Raw genomic sequence first — 21,954 nt, 5'->3', positions numbered from 1 at the left:
GAGTCTGCATTGATTACAGGAAGCTGAACCAGGCTACCAGGAAGAACCACTTCCCATTGCCCTTTATTGATCAGATGCTAGAAAGATTGGTAGGTCAGTCACATTACTGTTTTCTTGATGGATTCTCTGGTTATTTTCAGATTTACATTGCACCTGAGGATCAAGAGAAGACAACCTTCACCTGTCCATTCGGTACATTTGCATACCGGAGAATGCCTTTTGGTCTATGCAATGCCCCAGGTACATTTCAGAGATGCATAGTGAGCATTTTTTCTGATTTTCTAAAGAATTGCATGGAAGTCCTCATGGATGCTTTTACTATTTATAGTACCTCATTTGATGCATGCTTGGATAGCCTTGCTAGGGTATTGCATAGATGTGTTGAATCTCACCTTGTTTTGAGTTATGAAAAGTGTCATTTTATGGTTAGGCAAGGTGTAGTCTTAGGACATCTTATTTCTGGTGAGGGTATAGCTGTTGATAGTTGCAAGATTTATGTTATTGCTTCTTTACCTTACCTTACATGCGTGCGGGAAGTGCGTTCTTTTCTTGGTCATGCAGGTTTTTACAGGCGATTTATCCAAGATTTCAGTAAAATCGCCATTCCACTTTCCAAGCTGTTGCAGAAGGATATAGACTTCTAGTTTGATGACGAGTGCAGGAGAGCTTTTGATCAATTGAAGCAGCACCTAATTTCTACTCCTGTTCTTCAGTCACCAAACTGGGAGTATCCGTTTAAGCTCATGTGTGATGCATCAAACCTTGCAGATGGAGTTGTACTTTCCCATAGAATTGGAAAGATCCCTCATGTCATAGCATATGCTTTCCGGACTCTGGATTCTGCACAGGCTAACTACACCACTACAGAAAAAGAGCTTCTGGCTATCATTTTTGCTTTAGATAAATTTCGTGCTTATCTGTTAGGAACTAAAGTGACTATTTTCTTTGATCATGCAGCATTGAAGTTCCTATTGAAGAAGCCAGATGCTAAGCCCAGACTCATTAGGTGGATGTTGCTGTTGTAGGAGTTTGACATAGAGATCAAGGATAAGAGTGGAGCTGAGAACCTGGTGGTGGACCACTTGAGTTGGATTCCACAGAATTTGGAGCCTCTACCTATCCGTGAGAACTTTCCAGATGAGCAGCTTTTAGAGCTGCGAGGTAAGGACCCGTGGTATGCTGACTTGGTTAACTATCTAGTTGCCTCTGAATTGCCTGCTTATTTTAAAAAGCATCAGATAGAGAAACTTAGGAGTGAGGCTAAATATTATGTCTGGGATGATCCTTATTTGTAGCGCATGTGTAGTGATCAAATTATTAGGCGTTGTGTGCATGAGCTTGAGATTCCTTCCATTTTGCATTTTTGTCATACACTTGCTTGTGGTGGTCACTTTGGGCCACAACGCACTGCTAGGAAGGTCTTAGATGCAGGTTTTTACTGGCCCACATTGTTTCGAGATTCTTACACCTATTGTAAGAATTGTGAACAATGTCAGAAGACGGGTACTATCTCCCATAGAAATGAGATGCCTCAACAACCATTATTGTTTTGTGAGATATTTGATGTTTGGGTATTGATTTTATGGGTCTATTTCCTTTCTCATTTGGTTTTCTTTATATTTTGTTAGCTGTTGATTATGTCTCCAAGTGGGTGGAGGCCAAGGCCACCCGAACTGATGACTCTCATGTTGTTGTAGATTTTGTCAAATCACACATTCTTTGCAGGTTCGGAGTGCCCCGGGCAATCATCAGTGATCAAGGAAGCCATTTCTGTAACAGGAACATGGCAGCTCTACTGCAGAAATATGGTGTCACTCACAAGGTTTCAACTCCATACCATACGCAGACCAATGGACAGGCAAAGGTATCAAATAGGGAGCTGAAACATATTCTAGAGAAAATAGTTCAGACAAACAAGAAAGATTGGAGCAAGAGGCTTGAAGATGCACTATGGGCTTATGATGAAACAAATTTAGCTACTCGTCATGCAAAAGATTGTCGTTAATCCTCATCAAATATGCAAAGAAATAAATGCAGTACTAGGTGTTGTCCTAGGTCGTCTCCAAGGAATTTTTGGTTGGGAACATACATCGAACAAGTGTGAACATATATTTTAAAGCAAGTAAATTGGGGGGAGGTTTGACAATTTTCAGATTTTAATCAAGAGCAAAGTGTAAACTAGTGAAATTCAATCAATTAAAATGAGTAATTCCTAGTCAATCAATGAGTTCCATCATTATTCTTTCAAATGATTCAATAATCCCCTTTCTTTCCCTTGAATTAAGTTGATCTAACAAGTGAAAATTAACTTTAACATCCCAATTAAAATTAAGCATCTCAATGGGCTCCAATCTCTATCCCTAAGATTAAGCAACCTCAAGGATTAATCAAAATTAAGCAATTTTGAATTAGAATTTTGTTGGGTAATTTAGGGTTCATTAAGCAATGTTCTCTTCATGCAAATTCCATTTCATTCAAAGATTAGGGTCAATAAATTCAAGGAAAGAAAGATTTGTATTGCAATTAATCCCAAGAATTCAAGATTCATATGCATTGACTAGGAATTACAAGGAAGTTTAGCCTTTCATGTGGATGGGCTTCACAAATGAAAGAAAGAAATGCAAGAACATAAGTAACATTAATGTAAATTCAACCAAAATCAAAAGGGAAATTGCAAATTAAAACCTATAGAGGACCTTTGGCTGTCACTCAAGACTCCAATGTTCTGGAAAAATGTCTCAATTTGGCAAAGGAAAATTTTGTAAAGTGTAAAAGTCCCATACCCTAATTCCTAAATTCTATTTATAGTGGATGACATGTCAGCAAAGTGTCCACTTTTGCCTTTGAAAGTGTCCACGCGCAATTCTCGTAAATCTGTCAATTCTCGGGAGTTGCCACTATTGGTCTTGAAAGTGGGAACTTTGGATGCACGTAGCCACTTTGAAAGGCAATAGTGGCCACGCGCATCATGCTTCAAAATTGCCATCCCTGGAGCTTCTGGAGTTGCCACTTTTGGACTTGAAAGTGGGAACTTTGGATGCACGTAGCCACTTTGAAAGGCAATAGTGGCCACGCGCATCATGCTTCCAATTTAGCGTCCCTGGAGCTCTCTGGAGTTGCCACTTTTGGTCTTGAAAGTGGCTACTTTGGAACCTTTAATGCCCAGACTTGCTGTAGTTGCCACTTTTGCTCCTAAAAGTGGCTACTTTGGGGCCAACTTTCATCCAAGGGCCAAGATTTCTCAAAATTAACTTGGGAACTCTGCAAAATTATCAAGATAATTAAAATTGCAATTTATATCTATGTAATTAAATGCAAATTAACTAAAAATTAATAAACCTATGATATTTACTCAAAATGTGATTTCTATATTATTTTCACTATCTAAGTCCATTTTTTCTATTAAGGAGCACCAAAAAGGCAAGTAAAAATATAATAAAAAGTGGATTCATCACAACCCCAAACTTAAACTTTTGCTTGTCCTCAAGTAAATCAAAATTCAAGCAAATCAAATAAAGAGGGTTGCATTTATCCAATTTTTTTATTTTTTTTTTAGAGATTTTCATTTCAACTTCATGCTTTAATTAGCACTTCCAACATCTTCACAACCATAGACTCATTCAACAGAGGAATCATATTCATGTCAAATATTCCATGCAAAGTCCCACTAAATTGAAACAAAAGAATCAAGCAAGGTTTCATGTGACTCACATAATGCAAAGAAACTATCCATCTCACAAGGTGGTGTTTCACTCATCACTCAATAACATTTCAAGCCAAGTGTTTTCCCTCAATCCATGCATTTAGCCTCACCCTACCATAGGCTTGCCCATATTCTCAATCTCCTTTGCCTAGACACAATAAACCACCTATCATGAGGGCTTTGTTGGTCACAAATGGGGTTAGGATAGGCTCAAATTTAACCAAGGAGGGTGACAAGATCAAGTGGGTACTCAAGAGGAGGGAGTTCTTTTGAGTGATTTAGTGCAACAACTAGAGTGGAATGCCTTAAATGATGTAGCTTAAGAGGTTAAAGCATTCTTTCACCACATTAATTTTTTTATTTGCCTTATGTGGAGATCCTTTTTCAACTCAAATGCCTTGCTATATTTTTCTTTCTTTCTTTTCTCCTTTTTCATTCATTCATATTTTTGTGATATCAAGGACTTTGACAATCATTTTTTTTTTTTGACATGTATTATGAACATGTATGCTGTCCACCACCCCAAACTTAAGACATTGCTTGTCCTCAAGCAACTACAAGCATAATCAACACCCCAAACTTAGTTTCTTACACTCAATCTTGAGGCAACTCAAAAGAAATACCTCTATTAAGGAAAAGGAAATATATTTGTTGACTAAGTTTGGCAAAAGCAAGAAGTGGGGAACAGGGAAGTGAAGTGCAAGGGTGGGAGGAAAGGTATGTGCAAAGAAGGCCTCAATCATCTAGATGAAAAATTGCACAATGCATATTGAATTAAGAAACAGGGCAAGTTCTAGAGGATGAATGCAACAATACATATAATATGCACACAGAAAAAGAAGTAAGAGGCCCAATTCACTACCATGGTAAAAGTGATAATAACTTGCAAAATGAGAGCACAATTCACCCGACAAGAAAATATGTTCAAAATGGTAGGGACAATAAATATGTACAAAAATGAGAATGAGTAGGAGTTAGATGGGAAATTCAATCAGAGCATAAAAGCAAAATACGAAAGAGAACTAGATTAAAATGAAAAGAGAAGAAATGAAATAAGGAAAATATTTTTTTTATTATTATTATTATTAGTACTGTGCAGGAAAAGTAAGCTACAAATAAATGCAAAATAGAGACAAAGAGTTCACCCCCCTTTTATAGATGATGTACTCAAAATTCAGGGGAATCAAGTGCAGCAATAGCAAAATACCATGGAATTTGAGAAGCAAAACAACAAAATGGAGAGGTTAGAACACAATGTAAATGGACATGAACTGAATTTAGACATCAACATGCATGAATATGAAAAGGAATGGCGTAATGGGCATGTTTGAGAATATAAAAATAAAGGGAATGGGCATAACAAAATAGCAAATGAGATTCATAGCAAATGGAAATGGGCGTGGCCACTTTTGGGGACAAAAGTGGGAACATTGAACATAGTGGCAGCCAAACATGGTCATTGGGTGCAATTAAAGGACCTCACCCACTCTAATTCATACAAGAATGCTTAATTAAACAAGAAATTCACTTCAATTTCAACGTATAGGGACACAATTGAAAAGCCCCAAATTGGGGATCCAAGAACCCTAACCCATGAATTAAGAGAAGTTGAGAGATTTACCTTGCTTGGAGCTTTGGGTGTGGCGGCGGAAGTGAAAATGTGAGGATTGGGGTTGCAAAAACTCAATTTGGGAGGTGGAGGAGTGGTGTCGTGAGGTGCGTCGTGAAGTGAAGTGCTTGAGTGGGTGTTTGTGGGTGTGTGTAGTGAGTGACGTGAAGTGGGCGTTGTGACTTTGACAGATTTTAGGAGCTGCGCGTAGTGGGCTGGCCCAAAGTGTGGTGCGCGTGGCCACTTTCAAGTGAGAAAGTGGCAACTACAGTGAGGTTGTGTGTGTGGGCATATCCGCGTGGTTACTTTGGGGCTTCAAAGTGGGAACTCCAGTGGGTTATTTTGTGGGACAAGTATGCATGGCCACTTTCAAGTGAGAAAGTGGCAACTACAGTAAGCCAAAATTCAAAGTGAATTTGTGCGTGGTTACTATGGGGCTTCAAAGTGGGAACTTAAGAGGGTTCCTCTTTGTGAGCATATGCGCGTGGCCACTTTCAAGTGAGAAATTTGGAACTCCAGAGAGGCTACAATGCAAGGAGATTTGTGCGTGGCTACTATTGGTCTCTAAAGTGTCCACGTGCAAATGATCGAGCTCCTGGGCGCCAAAGTGGGCACTCCCACTCTTAAAAGTGGGAACTACAGAGAAGGAATTGTTTAGCTTGAGCCAAAGTAGTCATTAGAGCCTATGAGAGTGGCCACTTTCATGAAAAACAAATTGTACCAAGCATGAATGAGTACCCAAAGTTATTGCTGCTGCCACAATCCCTGCAAAAATCCTGAGTCCACAGAAAATTATTTACACAAAATTGAATTATATTAGAAATCTATCTACAAATGAAAACAAATAAGAACAAAAACTCAATTGAAAGAATGCAAAGGGAAAGAACAACATTCGTTATTCACGTGTGAGTTGCCTCTCACAGAGCACTTCTTTAACGTCACTAGCTTGACATGCAAAGTGATTTACTCATGACAGGGGTCTTGGTTGAAGGAATTGATGGGGGAGTACACATCCACCTCTTCAATCTCCTCCAAGGGAACTGAGTTCTCTAAAAAATGCTTCAGGCGATGTCCATTCACTGTGAAACATTTGTTAGTGGAGTCACTCTTGATTTCCACTGCACCATTAGGAAACACTTATGTGACTATAAATGGACCAATCCACCTAGAATGCAGCCTTCCAGTCATGAACTTGAGACATGAGTTGAATAGAAGCATCTTTTGACCTACACAGGACTCTCCTCTACCTATCAATTTATCATGATACTGCTTGGTTCTCTCCTTGTAGGTTCTTGAGTCTTCATATGCTCCTAAGTGCAGCGCTTCTAGTTCTTGGAGTTGTGGCTTCCTTTTCCTCTTCCTCTTCCTCTTTCTTTTCCTCTGAAGCTGCTTCACTGGTTTAGTCCCCTCTTTCAACAGAATTTTGTGCATGCACAAGAGAGGGCTAATACCAGGAATGTCAGCTAAAGTCCATCCAATAGCTCTCTTGTGCCTTTTAATTACTTCCAACAATATCTCCTCTTGATCGCCTTCAAGCTTGGTGGAAATAATGACCGGGAGCTTTTCATAATGTTCTGGTAAGGGCTTCAACTCCAATGTGGGAGGTTGCTCCACAGGAAGAAGTGATTTGGCACTTTCATTTGACAAAGTCTTTGCAATATGCAAACCAAAGGTGTTAGATTCAATTGTACTTGTTGTACTCAATACATCACATTCTAACCCTATGGAATTTTCAGGTTCATCAACGTTGAAAATAGTAGAATTTGCATTCAAATAATCAGAAATCTCAGCACAAATGTCACACAGAGAAGAACTATTACACGATTCATAATTGGAAGTATCTACACAATCAGAAAAAATTAAGGAGAGAGTCTCCTCCTAGAAATTCAGACAAATTATCATCTATTAATTCATCAAGATGGTTAATGTGGACAACAGAGTATTCTTCATTTGGTTGTTTCATAGCATCCAATATGTTAAAGCGGACAACACTATCTCCAAACTCCATAGTAAGTGATCCGGCATGCACATCAATCTTCGTTCTCGCAGTCTTTAAGAACGGTCTTCCCAAAATGATTGGTGCAACACTATCCATTGACTCTTTCATGTCAAGGATGTAAAAATCAGCTGGAAAAATGAGGTCATTCACCCTCACTAACACATCCTCCACAAGTCCAGCTGGATGTGCTGTGCTCCTGTTTGCTAGCTGGATGATGACACCTGTGGGCTGCAATGGTCCAAGAGACAAAGATGTGAAGATAGATAAAGACATAACATTAATAAATGCACCTAAATCAAGCATGGCATTATCTATCCTATTGTTGCCTATAATACAGGGAATAGTAAACGTCCTTGGATCTTTGCATTTCACAAGCATGGAAGTTTTCTGCCTCTCAAAAAGAGCTGATACATTCCTCCCCATGTTCACTCTTTCATTACCCTTGAGCCGCCTTCTATGAGTGCACAAGTCCTTAAGGAATTTGGCGTACTTTGGGATTTGCTTGATAGCATCTAACAAGGGGATATTGACTTCAACTTTTCTAAAAGTATCCAGAATTTCTTTATCAACCTCCTCTTGCTTCTTGCTGGGCTGAACCATTCTTTGAGGGAAGGGAATAGGAATGGACCTCTCCTCTTTGTCTACCACTTTTGGTTGACATGGTGTGGGCATAGGTGCAGGCTGCTTTTGACTCTTAATCTCTCCTCCTTCACCTTCTGCAACTAAAGTGCGACTAAGATCCTTCTTCTTAGGCATTTCTGGCTCTTGCATCACCTTACCAGATCTCAAGGTAATGACACTCACATTCTTTGGGTTTGTTACAGTTTGTGCAGGGAGATTGCCTGAACCTTGAGATTGAAGTTGATTTAGGGATGAAGCAAGTTGACCCATTTGATTCTCCAAGGTCTTGATACTTGCTTAAGTCTGTTGTTGGAAGGCCTGACTCTGTTGCTGGAAATTGAGATTACTCATGGTGAGTTGCTTCACAAGGTCTTCCAAAGATGACTCACTCTTTTGAGGTGCAGGAGCTAGTGAAGGGGATGTTTGATGGTGTTGTTGAGATGAAGATGATGGATGGTGATGTTGTTGGGCTGATTATGGCTTGCTTTGTCCAGCTTGATGCGGTTGGAAATGGTTGTTGGATGGTTGGCTAGAGCCTTGATGCTGTGCATTTCCTTCCCACTTTAAGTTATGATGGTTCCTCCAACCGGGATTATATCTATTGGAAGATAAATCCCAGTTTTGTTGTTGCTGCGGCTGCTGAAAAGGGAATTTATTAGCATAAATATTAGCAGCGTAAGCTTGAGGATTACCTTCCGAAGATTTTGTTTCTTGCAATGTGGGGCAACTATCAGTGAAGTGATCCGTAGATGAACAAATCCCACAAAGCATTGCTGGAATAGATGGAGGTGGAGGTGTATATGCAGCAGAATTCTTTTGGATGGATGCCAACTATTTTACCATAGAAGCCAACTCATCTAGCTTATGCTCCAGCTTGTGTGAATCTGAAGTTTGAATCTCATTGACACTCTTGGACATGAGAGAATTTTTCCTTGTAGCAAATTGTTGAGAGTTAGCTGCCATATTTTCAATGAGGTTTCTAGCGGCAGTGGGAGTCTTGTCAACTAGGGCTCCCCCACTAGCTGCGTCGATCATGCTCCTATCCATTGGGTGTAAGCCCTCATAGAAGTATTGGATTAGGAGCTGGTCACTTATCTGATGATGGGGGCAGCTAGCACAAAATCTCTTGAAACGCTCCCAATATTCATACAAACTTTCCTTTTCCAACTGCCTAAGACCACATATTTCTTTTCTTATTGAGGCAGCTCTTGATGTAGCTACCTAGTGCACTACATTCTTGATAACTACTTTATATCATGATGATTCAGAAAACACCAAAATCTGGTTTTTTTTTTTTTTCACATATACAGTTTGCAACAATGGTTCTCTTTCAAGAAGAGAGTTAACATGCATATACCCTTTTCATTTCATCAGTCCATAGCTCACTATCAACAATGTACTCATATCAAATCATCACAACTCATCATTAGAAGATACCTCAAATATGTTAAATATAATTTGCAGAAACGATAGATTCATAGTTCAACAGTACGGTCAACATGGTTCAATTTACAGCATAAGTAAAATAGAAATAGACTCAACTCCCTAAGAGCAGTTCCACTACAACATAAATAAAATAACATCAATCAAAAGGCGAATAATCCTCAATAGGGTCAGACTCCTCAGATGATGTCGGGGAAGCGGAACTAGGAGTTGCAGCCATAGAGTCTCCACTATCCTCCCCTATCCATCCAGCAGGGTGAGGGGATGAATGGGTAGCAGCAGAAACTCCTTGAATATCACTCTTAGGACTCTATGGAAGGCTTTCTCACCACCTTTTCTCCTTCTCGCACTTCTGGCGCCTTTGGACCCAAGTTCCAGTTTTGGTGTCTTTTGGTCCCCTTTTGCTTACCGGGAAAGGAAGACGTGCGAAACTCGTCTCAAGCCACTGAAACTCCTTGAATATCACTCCTACGACTTAGAGGAAGGCTTTCTCGCCACCTTCTCCCCTTTTGGCACATTCCAGCGCCTTTAGAGCCAAGTACCAGTTTTGGTCTCTTTTGGTCCCCTTTAGCTTACCGGCAAAGGAAGACGTGTGAAACTCGTCTCAGGCCACTGAAACTCCTTGAATATCACTCCTAGGACTCAACGGAAGGCTTTCTCACCACCTTCTCCCCTTCTGACACTTTTTGGCGCCTTTGGACCCAAGTTCCAATTTTGGTCTCTTTTGGTCCCCTTTTGTGTACCGGCAAAGGAAGACGTGCGAAACTCGTCTCAGGCCACTGAAACTGCTTGAATATCACTCTAAGGACTCAAAGGAAGGCTTGCTCACCACCTTCTCCCCTTTTGGCACATTCTAGCGCCTTTGGACCCAAGTATCAGTTTTGGTCTCTTTTGGTCCCCTTTTGCTCACCGACAAAGGAAGACGTGCGAAACACGTCTCAGGCCATTGAAGCTTCCTTGAATATCACTCCTAGGACTCAGAGGAAGGCTTTCTCACCTCCTTCTCCCGTTCTGATAAATTTGGACCGAAGTTTCAGTTTTGGCCTCTTTTGGTCCCTTTTTGCTTACCGGCAAAGGAAGACGTACAAAACTCGTCTCAGGCCACTGAAACTTCTTAAATATCACTCCTAGGACTCGATGGAAGGCTTTCTCACCACCTTCTCCCCTTCTGGCACTTTCTGGCGCCTATGGACCCAAGTTCCAGTTTTGGTCTCTTTTGGTCCCATTTTGCTTACTGACAAAGGAAGACGTGCGTAACTCGTCTCAAGCCACTGAAACTTCTTGAATATCACTCCGAGGACTCTACGGAGTGCTTTCTCACCACCTTCTCCCCTTTTGAAACTTTTTGGCGCTTTTGGACCCAAGTTCTAATTTTGGTCTCTTTTGGTCCCCTTTTGCGTATCGACAAAGGAAGACGTACGAAACTCGTCTCAGGCCACTGAAACTACTTGAATATCACTCCTAGGATTCTAAGGAAGGCTTTCTCACCATTTTCTCCCCTTCTAGCACTTTCTCACGCCTTTGGACCCAAGTTCTAGTTTTGGTCTCTTTTAGTCCCCTTTTGCTTACTGACAAAGGAAGATGTACGAAACTCGTCTCAGGCCACTGAAACTTCTTGAATATCACTCCTAGGACATAGAGGAACGATTTCTCACCACCTTCTCCCCTTTTGGCACATTCCAGTGCCTTTGGACCCATATACCAGTTTTGGTCTCTTTTGGTCCCCTTTTGCTTACCGGCAAAGGAAGACGTGTGAAACTCGTCTCAAGCAACTGAAACTCCTTGAATATCACTCCTAGGACCTATAGGAAGGATTTCTCACTACCTTCTCCCCTTCTGGCACATTCCAGTGCCTTTGGACCCAAGTACCAGTTTTGGCCTCTTTTGGTCCCTATTTGCTTACCGGCAAAGCAAGACGTGCGAAACTCGTCTCAGGCCACTGAAACTCCTTAAATATCACTCCTAGGACTCAAAGGAAGGCTTTCTCACCACCTTCTCCCCTTCTGGTACTTTCTGGCGCCTTTGGACCCAAGTTCCAGTTTTGATCTCGGTTGGTTCCCTTTTGCTTACCAAAAAAGGAAGATGTGTGAAACTCGTCTTAGGCCACTGAAACTACTTGAATATCACTCCTAGGACACAGAGGAAGGCTTACTAACTACCTTCTCCCCTTTTGGCACATTCCAGCGCCTTTGGACCCAAGTACCAGTTTTGGTCTCTTTTGGTCCCCTTTTGCTTACCGGCAAAGCAAGACGTGCGAAACTCGTGTTAGGCCACTGCCACTCCTTGAATATCACTCTTAGGAGTCTATGGAAGGCTTTCTCACCACCTTCTACCCTTCTCGCACTTCTGGCTCCTTTGGACCCAACTTCAAGTTTTGGTCTCTTTTCGTCCCCTTTTGCTTACTGGCAAAGAAAGACATTCGAAACTCGTCTCAGGCCACTGAAATTCCTTGAATATCACTTCTAGGACTTAGAGGAAGACTTTCACACCACCCTCTCCCCTTTTGGCACATTCTGGCGCCTTTGGAGCCAAGTTCGAGTTTGGGTCTCTTTTGGTCCCCTTTCCTTACCAGCAAAGACAGACGTCCGAAACACGTCTCAGGCCACTGCAACTCCTTGAATATCACTCCTAGGACTCAGAGGAAGGCTCTCTCACCACTTTCGCCCCTTTTGGCACATTCTGGCACCTTTGGACCCAAGTTCCAGTTTTGGTCTCTTTTGGTCCCTTTTTGCTCACCGACAAAGGAAGACGTGCGAAAAACGTCTCAGGCCACTGAAACTTCCTTGAAAATCACTCCTAGGACTCAGAGAAAGGCATTCTCAGCTCCTTCTCCCGTTCTGGCGCCTTTGGACCGAAGTTTCAGTTTTGGTCTCTTTTGGTCCCCTTTTGCTTACCGGCAAAGGCAGACGTGCGAAACTTGTCTCAGGCCACTGAAATTCCTTGAATATCACTCTTAGGACTCTAAGGAAGGCTTTCTAACAACCTTTGGACCTAAGTTCCAGTTTTGGTCTCTTTTGGTCCCTTTTTGCTTACCAGCAAAGGGAGACGTACGAAACTTGTCTCAGGCCACTGAAACTCCTTGAATATCACTCCTAGGACTCTATGGAAGGCTTTCTCACCACCTTCTCCCCTTTTGGCACTTTCTGGCGCCTTTGGATCCAAGTTCCAGTTAGGGTCTCTTTTGGTCCCCTTTTGCTTACCGACAAAGGAAGACGTGTGAAACTTGTCTCAGGCCACTGAAAGTCCTTCAATATGACTCCTAGGACTCTATGGAAGGCTTTCTCACCACCTTCTCTAATTCTGGCACTTTCTGGCGCCTTTGGACCCAAGTTCCAGTTTTGGTCTCTTTTGGTCCGGTTTTGCTTACCAGCAAAGGAAGACGCGCGAAACTCGTCTCAGGCCACCGAAACTCCTTGAATATCACTCTTAGGACTCAAAGGAAGGCGTTCTCACCACCTTCTCCCCTTTCGGCACATTCCAGTGCCTTTGGATCGATGTTCTAGTTTCGGTCTCTTGTGGTCCCCTTTAGCTTACCGGCAAAGGAAGACGTGCGAAACTCGTCTCAGGCCACTGAAACTCCTTGAATATCACTCCTAGGACTCAAAGGAAGGCTTTCTCACCTTCTTCTCCCATTCTGGTGCCTTTGGTCCCAAGTTTCAGTTTTGGTCTCTTTTGGTCTCCTTTTGCTTACCGGCAAATCAAGACGTACGAAACACATGTCAGGCCACTGAATCTTCTTGAATATCACTCCTAGGACTCTATGGAAGGCTTTCTCACCACCTTCTCCCCTTTTGGCACTTTCTGGCGCCTTTGCACCCAAGTTCCAGTTTGGTTCTCTTTCGGTCCCCTTTTGCTTACCGGCAAAGGAAGACATGTGAAACTTGTCTCAGGCCACTAAAAGTCCTTGAATATGATTCCTAGGACTCAAAGGAAGGCTTTCACACCACTTTCTCCCCTTCTGGCACTCTCTGTTGATTTTGGACACAAGTTCGAGTTTTGGTCTCTTTTGGCCTCTTTTGCTTACTGGCAAAGGAAGACGTACGAAACTCGTCTCAGGCCACTGAAACTTGTTGAATATCACTCCTAGGACTCTATGGAAGGTTGTCTCACCACCTTCTCCCCTTTTGGCACATTCCAGTGCCTTTGGACCGAAGTTCTAGTTTTGGTCTCTTTTGGTCCTCTTTAGCTTACCAGCAAAGGAAGACGTGCGAAACTCGTCTCAGGCCACTGAAACTCCTTGAATATCACTCCTAGGACTCAAACGAAGGCTTTCTCACCTTCTTCTCCCGTTCTGGCGCCTTTGGTGCCAAGTTTCAGTTTTGGTCTCTTTTGGTCTCCTTTTGCTTACCGGCAAATCAAGACGTACGAAACTCATCTCAGGCCACTGAAAGTTCTTGAATATCACTCCTAGGACTCTGTGGAAGGCTTTCTCACCACCTTCTCCCCTTTCTGGCACTTTCTAGCGCCTTTGGACACAAGTTCCAGTTTTTGTTTCTTTTGGTCCCCTTTGCTTACCAGCAAAGGAAGACGTGCGAAAGCCGTCTCAGGCCACTGAAACTTCTTGAATATCACTCCTAGGACTCTATGAAGGTCTTCTCACCACCTTCTCCCCTTTTGGCACATTCCAGTGCCTTTGGACCGAAGTTCTAGTTTTGGTCTCTTTTGGTCCTCTTTAGCTTACCGGCAAAGGAAGACGGGCGAGACTCATCTCAGGCCACTGAAACTCCTTGAATATCATTCCTACGACTCAAACGAAGGCTTTCTCACCTTCTTCTCCCGTTTTGGCGCCTTTGGTCCCCAGTTTCAGTTTTGGTCTCTTTTGGTCTCCTTTTGCTTACCGGCAAATCAAGACGTACGAAACTCATCTCAGGCCACTGAAAGTTCTTGAATATCACTCCTAGGACTCTATGGAAGGCTTGCTCACCACCTTCTCCCCTTCTGACACTTTCTGGCGCCTTTGGACACAAGTTCCAGTTTTGGTCTCTTTTGGTCCCCTTTGCTTACCAGCAAAGGAAGACGTGCGAAAGCCGTCTCAGGCAACTTAAACTCTTGAATATCACTCTGAGGACTCTAAGGAAGGCTTTCTTACAACCTTTGGAACTAAGTTCCAGTTTTGTTCTCTTTTGGTCCCTTTTTGCTTACCAGCAAAGGGAGACACTGAAACTCCTTGAATATCACTTCTAGGACTCTATGGAAGGCCTTCTCACCACTTTCTCCCCTTTTGGAACTTTCTGGCGCCTTTGGACCCAAGTTCCAGTTTGGGTCTCTTTTGGTCCCCTTTTGCTTACCGGCAAAGGAAGACGTGTGAAACTTGTCTCAGGCCACTGAAAGTCCTTGAATATGACTCCTAGGACTCTATGGAAGGCTTTCTCACCACCTTCTCCCCTTCTAGCACTTTCTGGCGCTTTTGGACGCAAGTTCCAGTTTTGGTATCTTTTGGTCCTCTTTTGCTTACCAGCAATGGAAGACGTACGAAAGCCGTCTCAGGCCACTTACACTCTTGAATATCACTCGTACGACTCAAACGTAGTCTTTCTCACCACCTTCTCCCGTTCTGGCGCCTTTGGAAGTTCCAGTTTTGGTCTCTTTTGGTCCCCTTTTACTTACCGGCAAAGGAAGACGTGTGAAACTCGTCTCAGACCACTGAAACTCCTTGAATATCACTCCTAGGACTCAAAGGAAGGCTTTCTCACCACCTTTTCCCCTTCTGGCACATTCTGGCGCCTTTGGACCCATGTTTCAGTTTTGGTCTCTTTGGGTCCCCTTTTCCTTACCGGCAAAGGAAGACGTGTGAAACTCATCTCAGGCCACTGAAACTCCTTGAATATCACTCCAAGGACTGAAAGGAAGGCTTGCTCACCACCTTCTCCCCTTTTGGCACATCCAACGCCTTTCGACCCAAGTATCAATTTTGGTCTCTTTTCGTCCACTATTGCTTACCGGTAAAGGAAGACGTGCAAAACTCGTCTCAGGCCACTGAAACTGCTTGAATATCACTCTTCGGACTCTATGGAAGGTTTTCTCACCACCATCTCCAATTCTGGCACTTTCTAGCGGCTTTGGACCCAAGTTCCAGTTTTGGTCTTTTTTGGTCCCCTTTTGCTTACCGGCAAAGGCAGACGTGCGAAACTCGTCTCAGGCCACTAAAACTTCCTTGAATATCACTCCTAGGACTCAGAGGAAGGCTTTCTCACCACCATCTCCAATTCTGGCACTTTCTGGCGGCTTTGGACCCAAGTTCTAGTTTCGGTCTCTTTTGGTCCTCTTTAGCTTACCGGCAAAGGAAGACGTGCGTGACTTGTCTCAGGCCACTGAAACTCCTTGAATATCACTTCTAGGACTCAAACGAAGGCTTTCTCACTTTCTTCTCCTGTTTTGGCGCCTTTGGTCCTCAGTTTCAGTTTTTGTCTCTTTTGGTCTCCTTTTGCTTACCGGCAAATCAAGACGTACGAAACTCATCTCAGGCCACTGAAAGTTCTTGAATATCACTCCTAGGACTCTATGGAAGGCTTTCTCACCACCGTCTCCCCTTCTGGCACTTTCTGGCGCCTTTGGAAACAAGTTCCAGTTTTGGTCTCTTTTTTGGTCCCCTTTGCTTACCAACAAAGGAAGACGTGCGAAAGCCGTCTCAGGCAACTTAAACTCTTGAATATCGCTCTAAGGACTCTAAGGAAGGCTTTCTTACAACCTTTGGACCTAAGTTCCAGTTTTGGTCTCTTTTGGTCCCCTTTGCTTACCAGCAAAGGGAGACGTGCGAAACTTGTCTCAGGCCACTGAAACTCCTTGAATACCACTCCTAGGACTCAAACGAAGGCTTTCTCACCTTCTTCTCCCGTTCTGGCGCCTTTGGTCCCAACTTTCAGTTTTGGTCTCTTTTGGTCTCCTTTTGCTTACCGGCAAATCAAGACGTACGAAACTCATCTCAGGCCACTGAAAGTTCTTTAATATCACTCCTAGGATACTATGGAAGGCTTTCTCACCACCTTCTCCCCTTCTGGCACTTTCTAGCGCCTCTGGACACAAGTTCCAGTTTTGGTCTCTTTTGGTCCCCTTTGCTTACCAGCAAAGGAAGACGTGCGAAAGCCGTCTCAGGCCACTTAAACTCTTGAATATCACTCTGAGGACTCTAAGGAAGGCTTTCTTACAACCTTTGGACCTAAGTTCCAGTTTTGGTCTCTTTTGGTCCCTTTTTGCTTACCACCAAAGGGAGACGTGCGAAACTTGTCTCAGGCCACTGAAACACCTTGAATATCACTCCTAGGACTCTATGGAAGGCTTTCTCACCACCTTCTCCCCTTTTGGCACTTTCTGGCGCCTTCAGACCCAAGTTCCAGTTTTGGTCTCTTTTGGTCCCATTTTGCTTACCGGCAAAGGAAGACGTGTGAAACTTGTCTTAGGCCACTGAAAGTCCTTGAATATGACTCTAGGACTCAACGGAAGGCTTTCTCACCACCTTCTCCCGTTCTGGCGCCTTTAGAAGTTTCAGTTTTGGTCTCTTTTTGCCCCTTTTTGCTTACCGGCAAAGGAAGACGTACGAAACTCGTCTCAGGCCACTGAAAGTCCTTGAATATCACTCCTAGGACTCAAACGAAGTTTTTCTCACCACCTTCTCCCATTCTGGCGCCTTTGGATTCCAGTTTTGGTCTCTTTTGGTCCCCTTTTGCTTAACGTTAAAGGAAGATGTGCGAAACTCGTCCCAGGCCACTGAAACTGCTTGAATATCACCCCAAGGACTCAAAGGAATGCTTTCTCACCACCTTCTCCCCTTTTGGCACTTTCTGGCGCCTTTAGACCCAAAATGCAGTTTTGGTCTCTTTTGGTCCCCTTTTGCTTACAAGCAAAGGAAGACGTACGAAACTAGTCTCAGGCCACTGAAACTCCTTGAATATCACTCTTAGGATTCTAAGGAAGGCTTTCTCACCACCTTCTCCCCTTCTGGCACTCTCAATTGCCTTCGGACCTAATTTCAGTTTTGGTCTTTTTTGGTCCTCTTTTGCTTACCGGCAAAGGAAGACGTGCGAAACTCGTCTCAAGCCACTGAAACTCCTTGAGTATCACTCAAAGGACTCTAAGGAAGGCTTTCTCACCACCTTCTCCCCTTCTCACACTTTCTTTTGACTTTGGGACGCGCGAAACTCGTCTCAGGCCACCGAAACTCCTTGAATATCACTTTTAGGCCTCAGAGGAAGGCTTTCTCACCACCTTCTCCCCTTTTGGCACATTCCAGTGCCTTTGGACCGAAGTTCTAGTTTTGGTCTCTTTTGGTCCCCTTTTGCTTACCGACAAAGGAAGACGTATGAAACTCGTCTCAGGCCACTGAAACTCCTTGAATATCACTTCTTTGACTCTAAGGAAGGCTTTCTAACCACCTTCTCCCCTTCTGGCACTTACTCACGCCTTTGGACTTAAGTTCCAATTTTGGTCTCTTTTACGCCCCTTTTGCTTACCAACAAAGGAAGATGTACCAAAACTCGTCTCAGGCCACTGAAACTTCTTGAATATCACTCCAAGGACTCAGAGGAAGGCTTGCTCACCACCTTCTTCAATTCTGGCACTTTCTAGCAGCTTTGGACCCAAGTTCCAGTTTTGGTCTCTTTTGGTCCCCTTTTTCTTACCGGCAAAGTAAGACGTGCGAAATTCGTCTCAGGCCACTAAAACTTCTTGAATATCACTCGAAGGACTCAAAAGAAGGCTTGCTCACCAACTTCACCCCTTCTGGCACTTTCTGGCACCTTTGGACCCAAGTACCAATTTTGGGCTCTTTTGGTCCCCGTTTGCTTACCGGCAAAGGAAGACGTGCGAAACTCGTCTCAGGCCACTGAAACTCCTTGAATATCACTCCTAGGACTCTAAGGAAGGCTTTCTCACAACCTTCTACCTTTCTGGCACTTTCTGACGCCTTTGGACCTAAGTTCCTGTTTTGGTGTCTTTTGGTCCCCTTTTGCTTACCGACAAAGGAAGACGTACAAAACTCGTCTCAGGCCACTGAAACTTCTTGAATATCACTCCAAGGATTCAAAAGAAGGCTTGCTCACCACTTTCTCCACTTTTGGCGCATTCTTGCGCCTTTGGAACCAAGTATCAGTTTTGGTCTCTTTTTGACCCCTTTTGCTTACCGGCAAAGGAAGAAGTGCGAAACTCGTCTTAGGCCACTAAAACTCCTTGAATATTACTTCTAGGACTCAGAGGAAGGATTTCTCACCACCTTCTTCCCTTTTGGCACATTCCAGTGCCTTTGGACCGAAGTTCTAGTTTTGGTCTCTTTTGGTCCCCTTTTGCTTACCGACAAAGGAAGACGTATGAAACTCGTCTTAGGCCACTGAAACTCCTTGAATATCACTCCTAGGACTCTAAGGAAGGATTTCTCACAACCTTCTACCTTTCTGGCACTTTCTGACGCCTTTGGACCTAAGTTCCTGTTTTGGTGTCTTTTGGTCCCCTTTTGCTTACCGACAAAGGAAGACGTACAAAACTCGTCTCAGGCCACTGAAACTTCTTGAATATCACTCCAAGGATTCAAAAGAAGGCTTGCTCACCACTTTCTCCACTTTTGGCGCATTCTTGCGCCTTTGGAACCAAGTATCAGTTTTGGTCTCTTTTTGACCCCTTTTGCTTACTGGCAAAGGAAGAAGTGCGAAACTCGTCTTAGGCCACTAAAACTCCTTGAATATTACTTCTAGGACTCAGAGGAAGGATTTCTCACCACCTTCTCCCCTTTTGGCACATTCCAGCGCCTTTGGACCCTAGTACCAATTTTGGGCTCTTTTGGTCCCCGTTTGCTTACCGGCAAAGGAAGACGTGTGTTGTTAGCAATCTACACTAGCAAGTGCACTAGGATTGCAGCAAGTGATGAGTAAAATTAAGATCCAAATATCGTCTCCACAGGGAATTTAGATTCAAGTATCACTTCATAGAATGATAACCATTTAAGCTTTTTTAAAATTGTAAGGAGAGTGGTAACATCTAATAACGGCAAACTGGAACAATTAAAAGTAAAATGAACTTGCAGAAAACAGAATAATGAACACACAATTATGTGATAACAGAAGAAGAAACCATAGCTAGGGAATTGCTTCACCAAAACTCCAATGTTTAATCAATAAAGTTCTGAATTAACAAGCAATTGGAAAGAATGACAATCAGTTTCACATTATACTATTCAGAGGTTAATTCCTTAACTCAGTGAACCTAACATTCAATTAAACCATTCTAATTCCTTAGATCTGATTCAATTCAATGTTGCTTTAAGTGTAAGAAACCAAAAGATTGCAAGATCAAAGTTCCTTATCCCTAAGAAAACTAAAATCTCGGTGATTGGTTCAGATCTGAAGAACAGATTCAATTTCCATTGACAAAGGTTCCTCTGAATTTAGTTAATCGAATTTCCATTCAATTTCCACGTGAAGTTCAGAATCAATCACTCAATCTATTCCAAAGCTTGAAATTCAGATCCAAATCAATTCAACATGTTCATTTCAGATCTACAATCCCTAACTATGAACGAATTACACAGCCATGGCAGCAGAAGAAGAAAAAGAAAGAGAAGAAGAAAAGAAGAAACTCACTAAACGCCATGGAAGCTTGCTCCACTCCAATTCCTTTTCGTGAAGCTCCAAGATCTGAATCCCCACTCCTCTCTCTCACTTCCTCTAACCATAAACTAACTAAAAGAAAACTGAAATTGAACAGAATCCCTTCTTTCTGGATCGTTTCTGGTATTTATAAGATTTCCCAGATTTTCACGTTATCACTTTTATGAGAAATAGTAGTTACGCAGAGAGTTTTTGGTTGCGCGTTAACACTTTTCCCAGAAATAGTGGCTACGCGCATTTTCCTGATATTGAGAGCTCTCTGGAACTATCACTCTTGATGATAAAAGTGACAACGCAGAGCCAAGGTAGTTGCGCGTTATCACTATTGTTGATAAAAGTGACTACGCGCAACTCGCCAAGTTGAAGACTCTCTGGAACGATCACTTTTGATGACAATAGTGGTTACGCAGAGCTTTCCTGATATTTTGCTTCTCTGGAACTATCACTTTTAATGATAAAAGTGGTAACGCCCAGGCTTCACTTCTTCTTTGAGCTCTGAAGTGATCACTTTCACTGACAATAGTGATCACGCCCAGTCTGCAATTTCTTATTCTTGAGTTTTTGGAGTCCAGACTTGCTTCTTTCCTCTTCCTTGTCATCAAACTTCAATGAATATGATCCTTGCTCAATTTATTCCTATAAAAACAAGATTAAAAACTTAATTCCTAAGCAAAAATTTCACAATTGCTAAAATAACTACATATGTAAACAAAATTCAATTCCTTCTCTTTTTCTAAGTTTTTCTGCTTTCTTTATATATTTTTCTTATCATTTGTGTTAGAATTATGCTAAAATATCAGTCAAAATATGGATTCATCAATGTGCGAAACTCGTCTCAGGCCACTGAAACTCCATGAATATCACTCCTAGGACTCAAAGGAAGGCTTTCTCACTACCTTCTCCCCTTCTGGCACTTTCTCACGCCTTTGGACCCAAGTTCCAGTTTTGACCTCTTTTGGTCCCCTTTTGCTTACCGACAAAGGAAGACGTATGAAACTCGTCTCAGGCCACTGAAACTTCTTAAAAATCACTCCAAGGACTAAGAGGAAGGCTTTCTAACAACCTTTTTCCTTTTTGGCACATTCCAGCGCCTTTGGACCCAAGTACAACTTTTAGCCTCTTTGGTCCCCTTTTGCTAACCGGCAAAAGGAAGACGTATGAAGCTCATCTCAGGCCACCGAAACTTCTTGAATATCACTCCTAGGACTCAGAGGAAGGCTTTCTTACCACCTTCTCCCCTTTTGGCACATTCCAGCGCCTTTGGACCCAAGTATCAGTTTTGGTCTCTTTTGGTCCCCTTTTGCTTAACGGCAAAGGAAGACGGGCGAAACTCGTCTCAGGCCACTGAAACTCCTTCAATATAATTCCTAAGACTCAGAGGAAGGCTTTTTAACCACCTTCTCCCCTTCTGGCACTTTTTGGCACTTTTGGACCCAAGTTCCTGTTTTGGTCTCTTTTGGTCCTCTTTTGCTTACCGGCAAAGGAAGACGTACGAAACTCGTCTCAGGCCACTGAAACTCCTTAAATATCACTCCGAGGACTCAAAGGAAGGCTTTCTCACCACCTTCTCCCCTTCTGGCACTTTCTGGCGCCTTTGGACACAAGTTCCAGTGTTGGGCTCTTTTGGTCGCCTTTTGCTTAACGGCAAATGAAGATGTGTCAAACTCGTCGCAGGCCACTGAAACTAGGTCAATATCACTCCAAGGACTCAAAGGAAGGCTTTCTCACCACCTTCTCCCCTTCTGGCACTTTCTGTTGCCATTGGACCTAATTTCCAGTTTTGGTCTTTTTTGGTCCCCCCTTCCTTATCGGCAAAGAAGGACATGCGAAACTCGTCTCAGGCCACTGAAACTCCTTGAATAACACTTCTAGGATTCTAAGGAAGGATTTCTCACCACCTTCTCCCCTTCTGGCACTTTCTGTTGCCTTTGGACCCAATTTCCAGTTTTGGTCTCTTTTGGTCCCCTTTTCCTTATCGGCAAAGAAG

General features: G+C 42.9%; 1 protein-coding gene and 1 non-coding gene across 2 annotated transcripts in view; both read left to right on the top strand.

The window, feature by feature from the left end:
• Window positions 1-743: 743 nt before the first annotated feature.
• LOC113862331 overlaps window positions 744-21,954 on the top strand; it is a 45,011-nt gene continuing 23,800 nt past the window's right edge. The window contains exons 1-3 of the mRNA XM_027495419.1: window positions 744-932; window positions 1,026-1,161; window positions 1,629-1,987. Coding sequence (XP_027351220.1) covers window positions 744-932; window positions 1,026-1,161; window positions 1,629-1,987 — 684 coding nt within the window. The remainder of the gene's footprint in view (window positions 933-1,025; window positions 1,162-1,628; window positions 1,988-21,954) is intronic.
• Window positions 9,026-9,130, top strand: LOC113864047. The gene has a single exon (XR_003504654.1). It is a non-coding gene; the product is annotated as a small nucleolar RNA R71 (small nucleolar RNA).

The sequence above is a fragment of the Abrus precatorius genome, unplaced genomic scaffold (assembly GCF_003935025.1).
Source record: "Abrus precatorius isolate BTA unplaced genomic scaffold, Abrus_2018 Scaffold3, whole genome shotgun sequence".
NCBI classification, from domain to species: Eukaryota; Viridiplantae; Streptophyta; class Magnoliopsida; order Fabales; family Fabaceae; genus Abrus; species Abrus precatorius.
The sequence above is the reverse complement of the archived record's forward strand: the minus strand, read 5'-3'. Positions and strand labels throughout refer to the sequence as shown.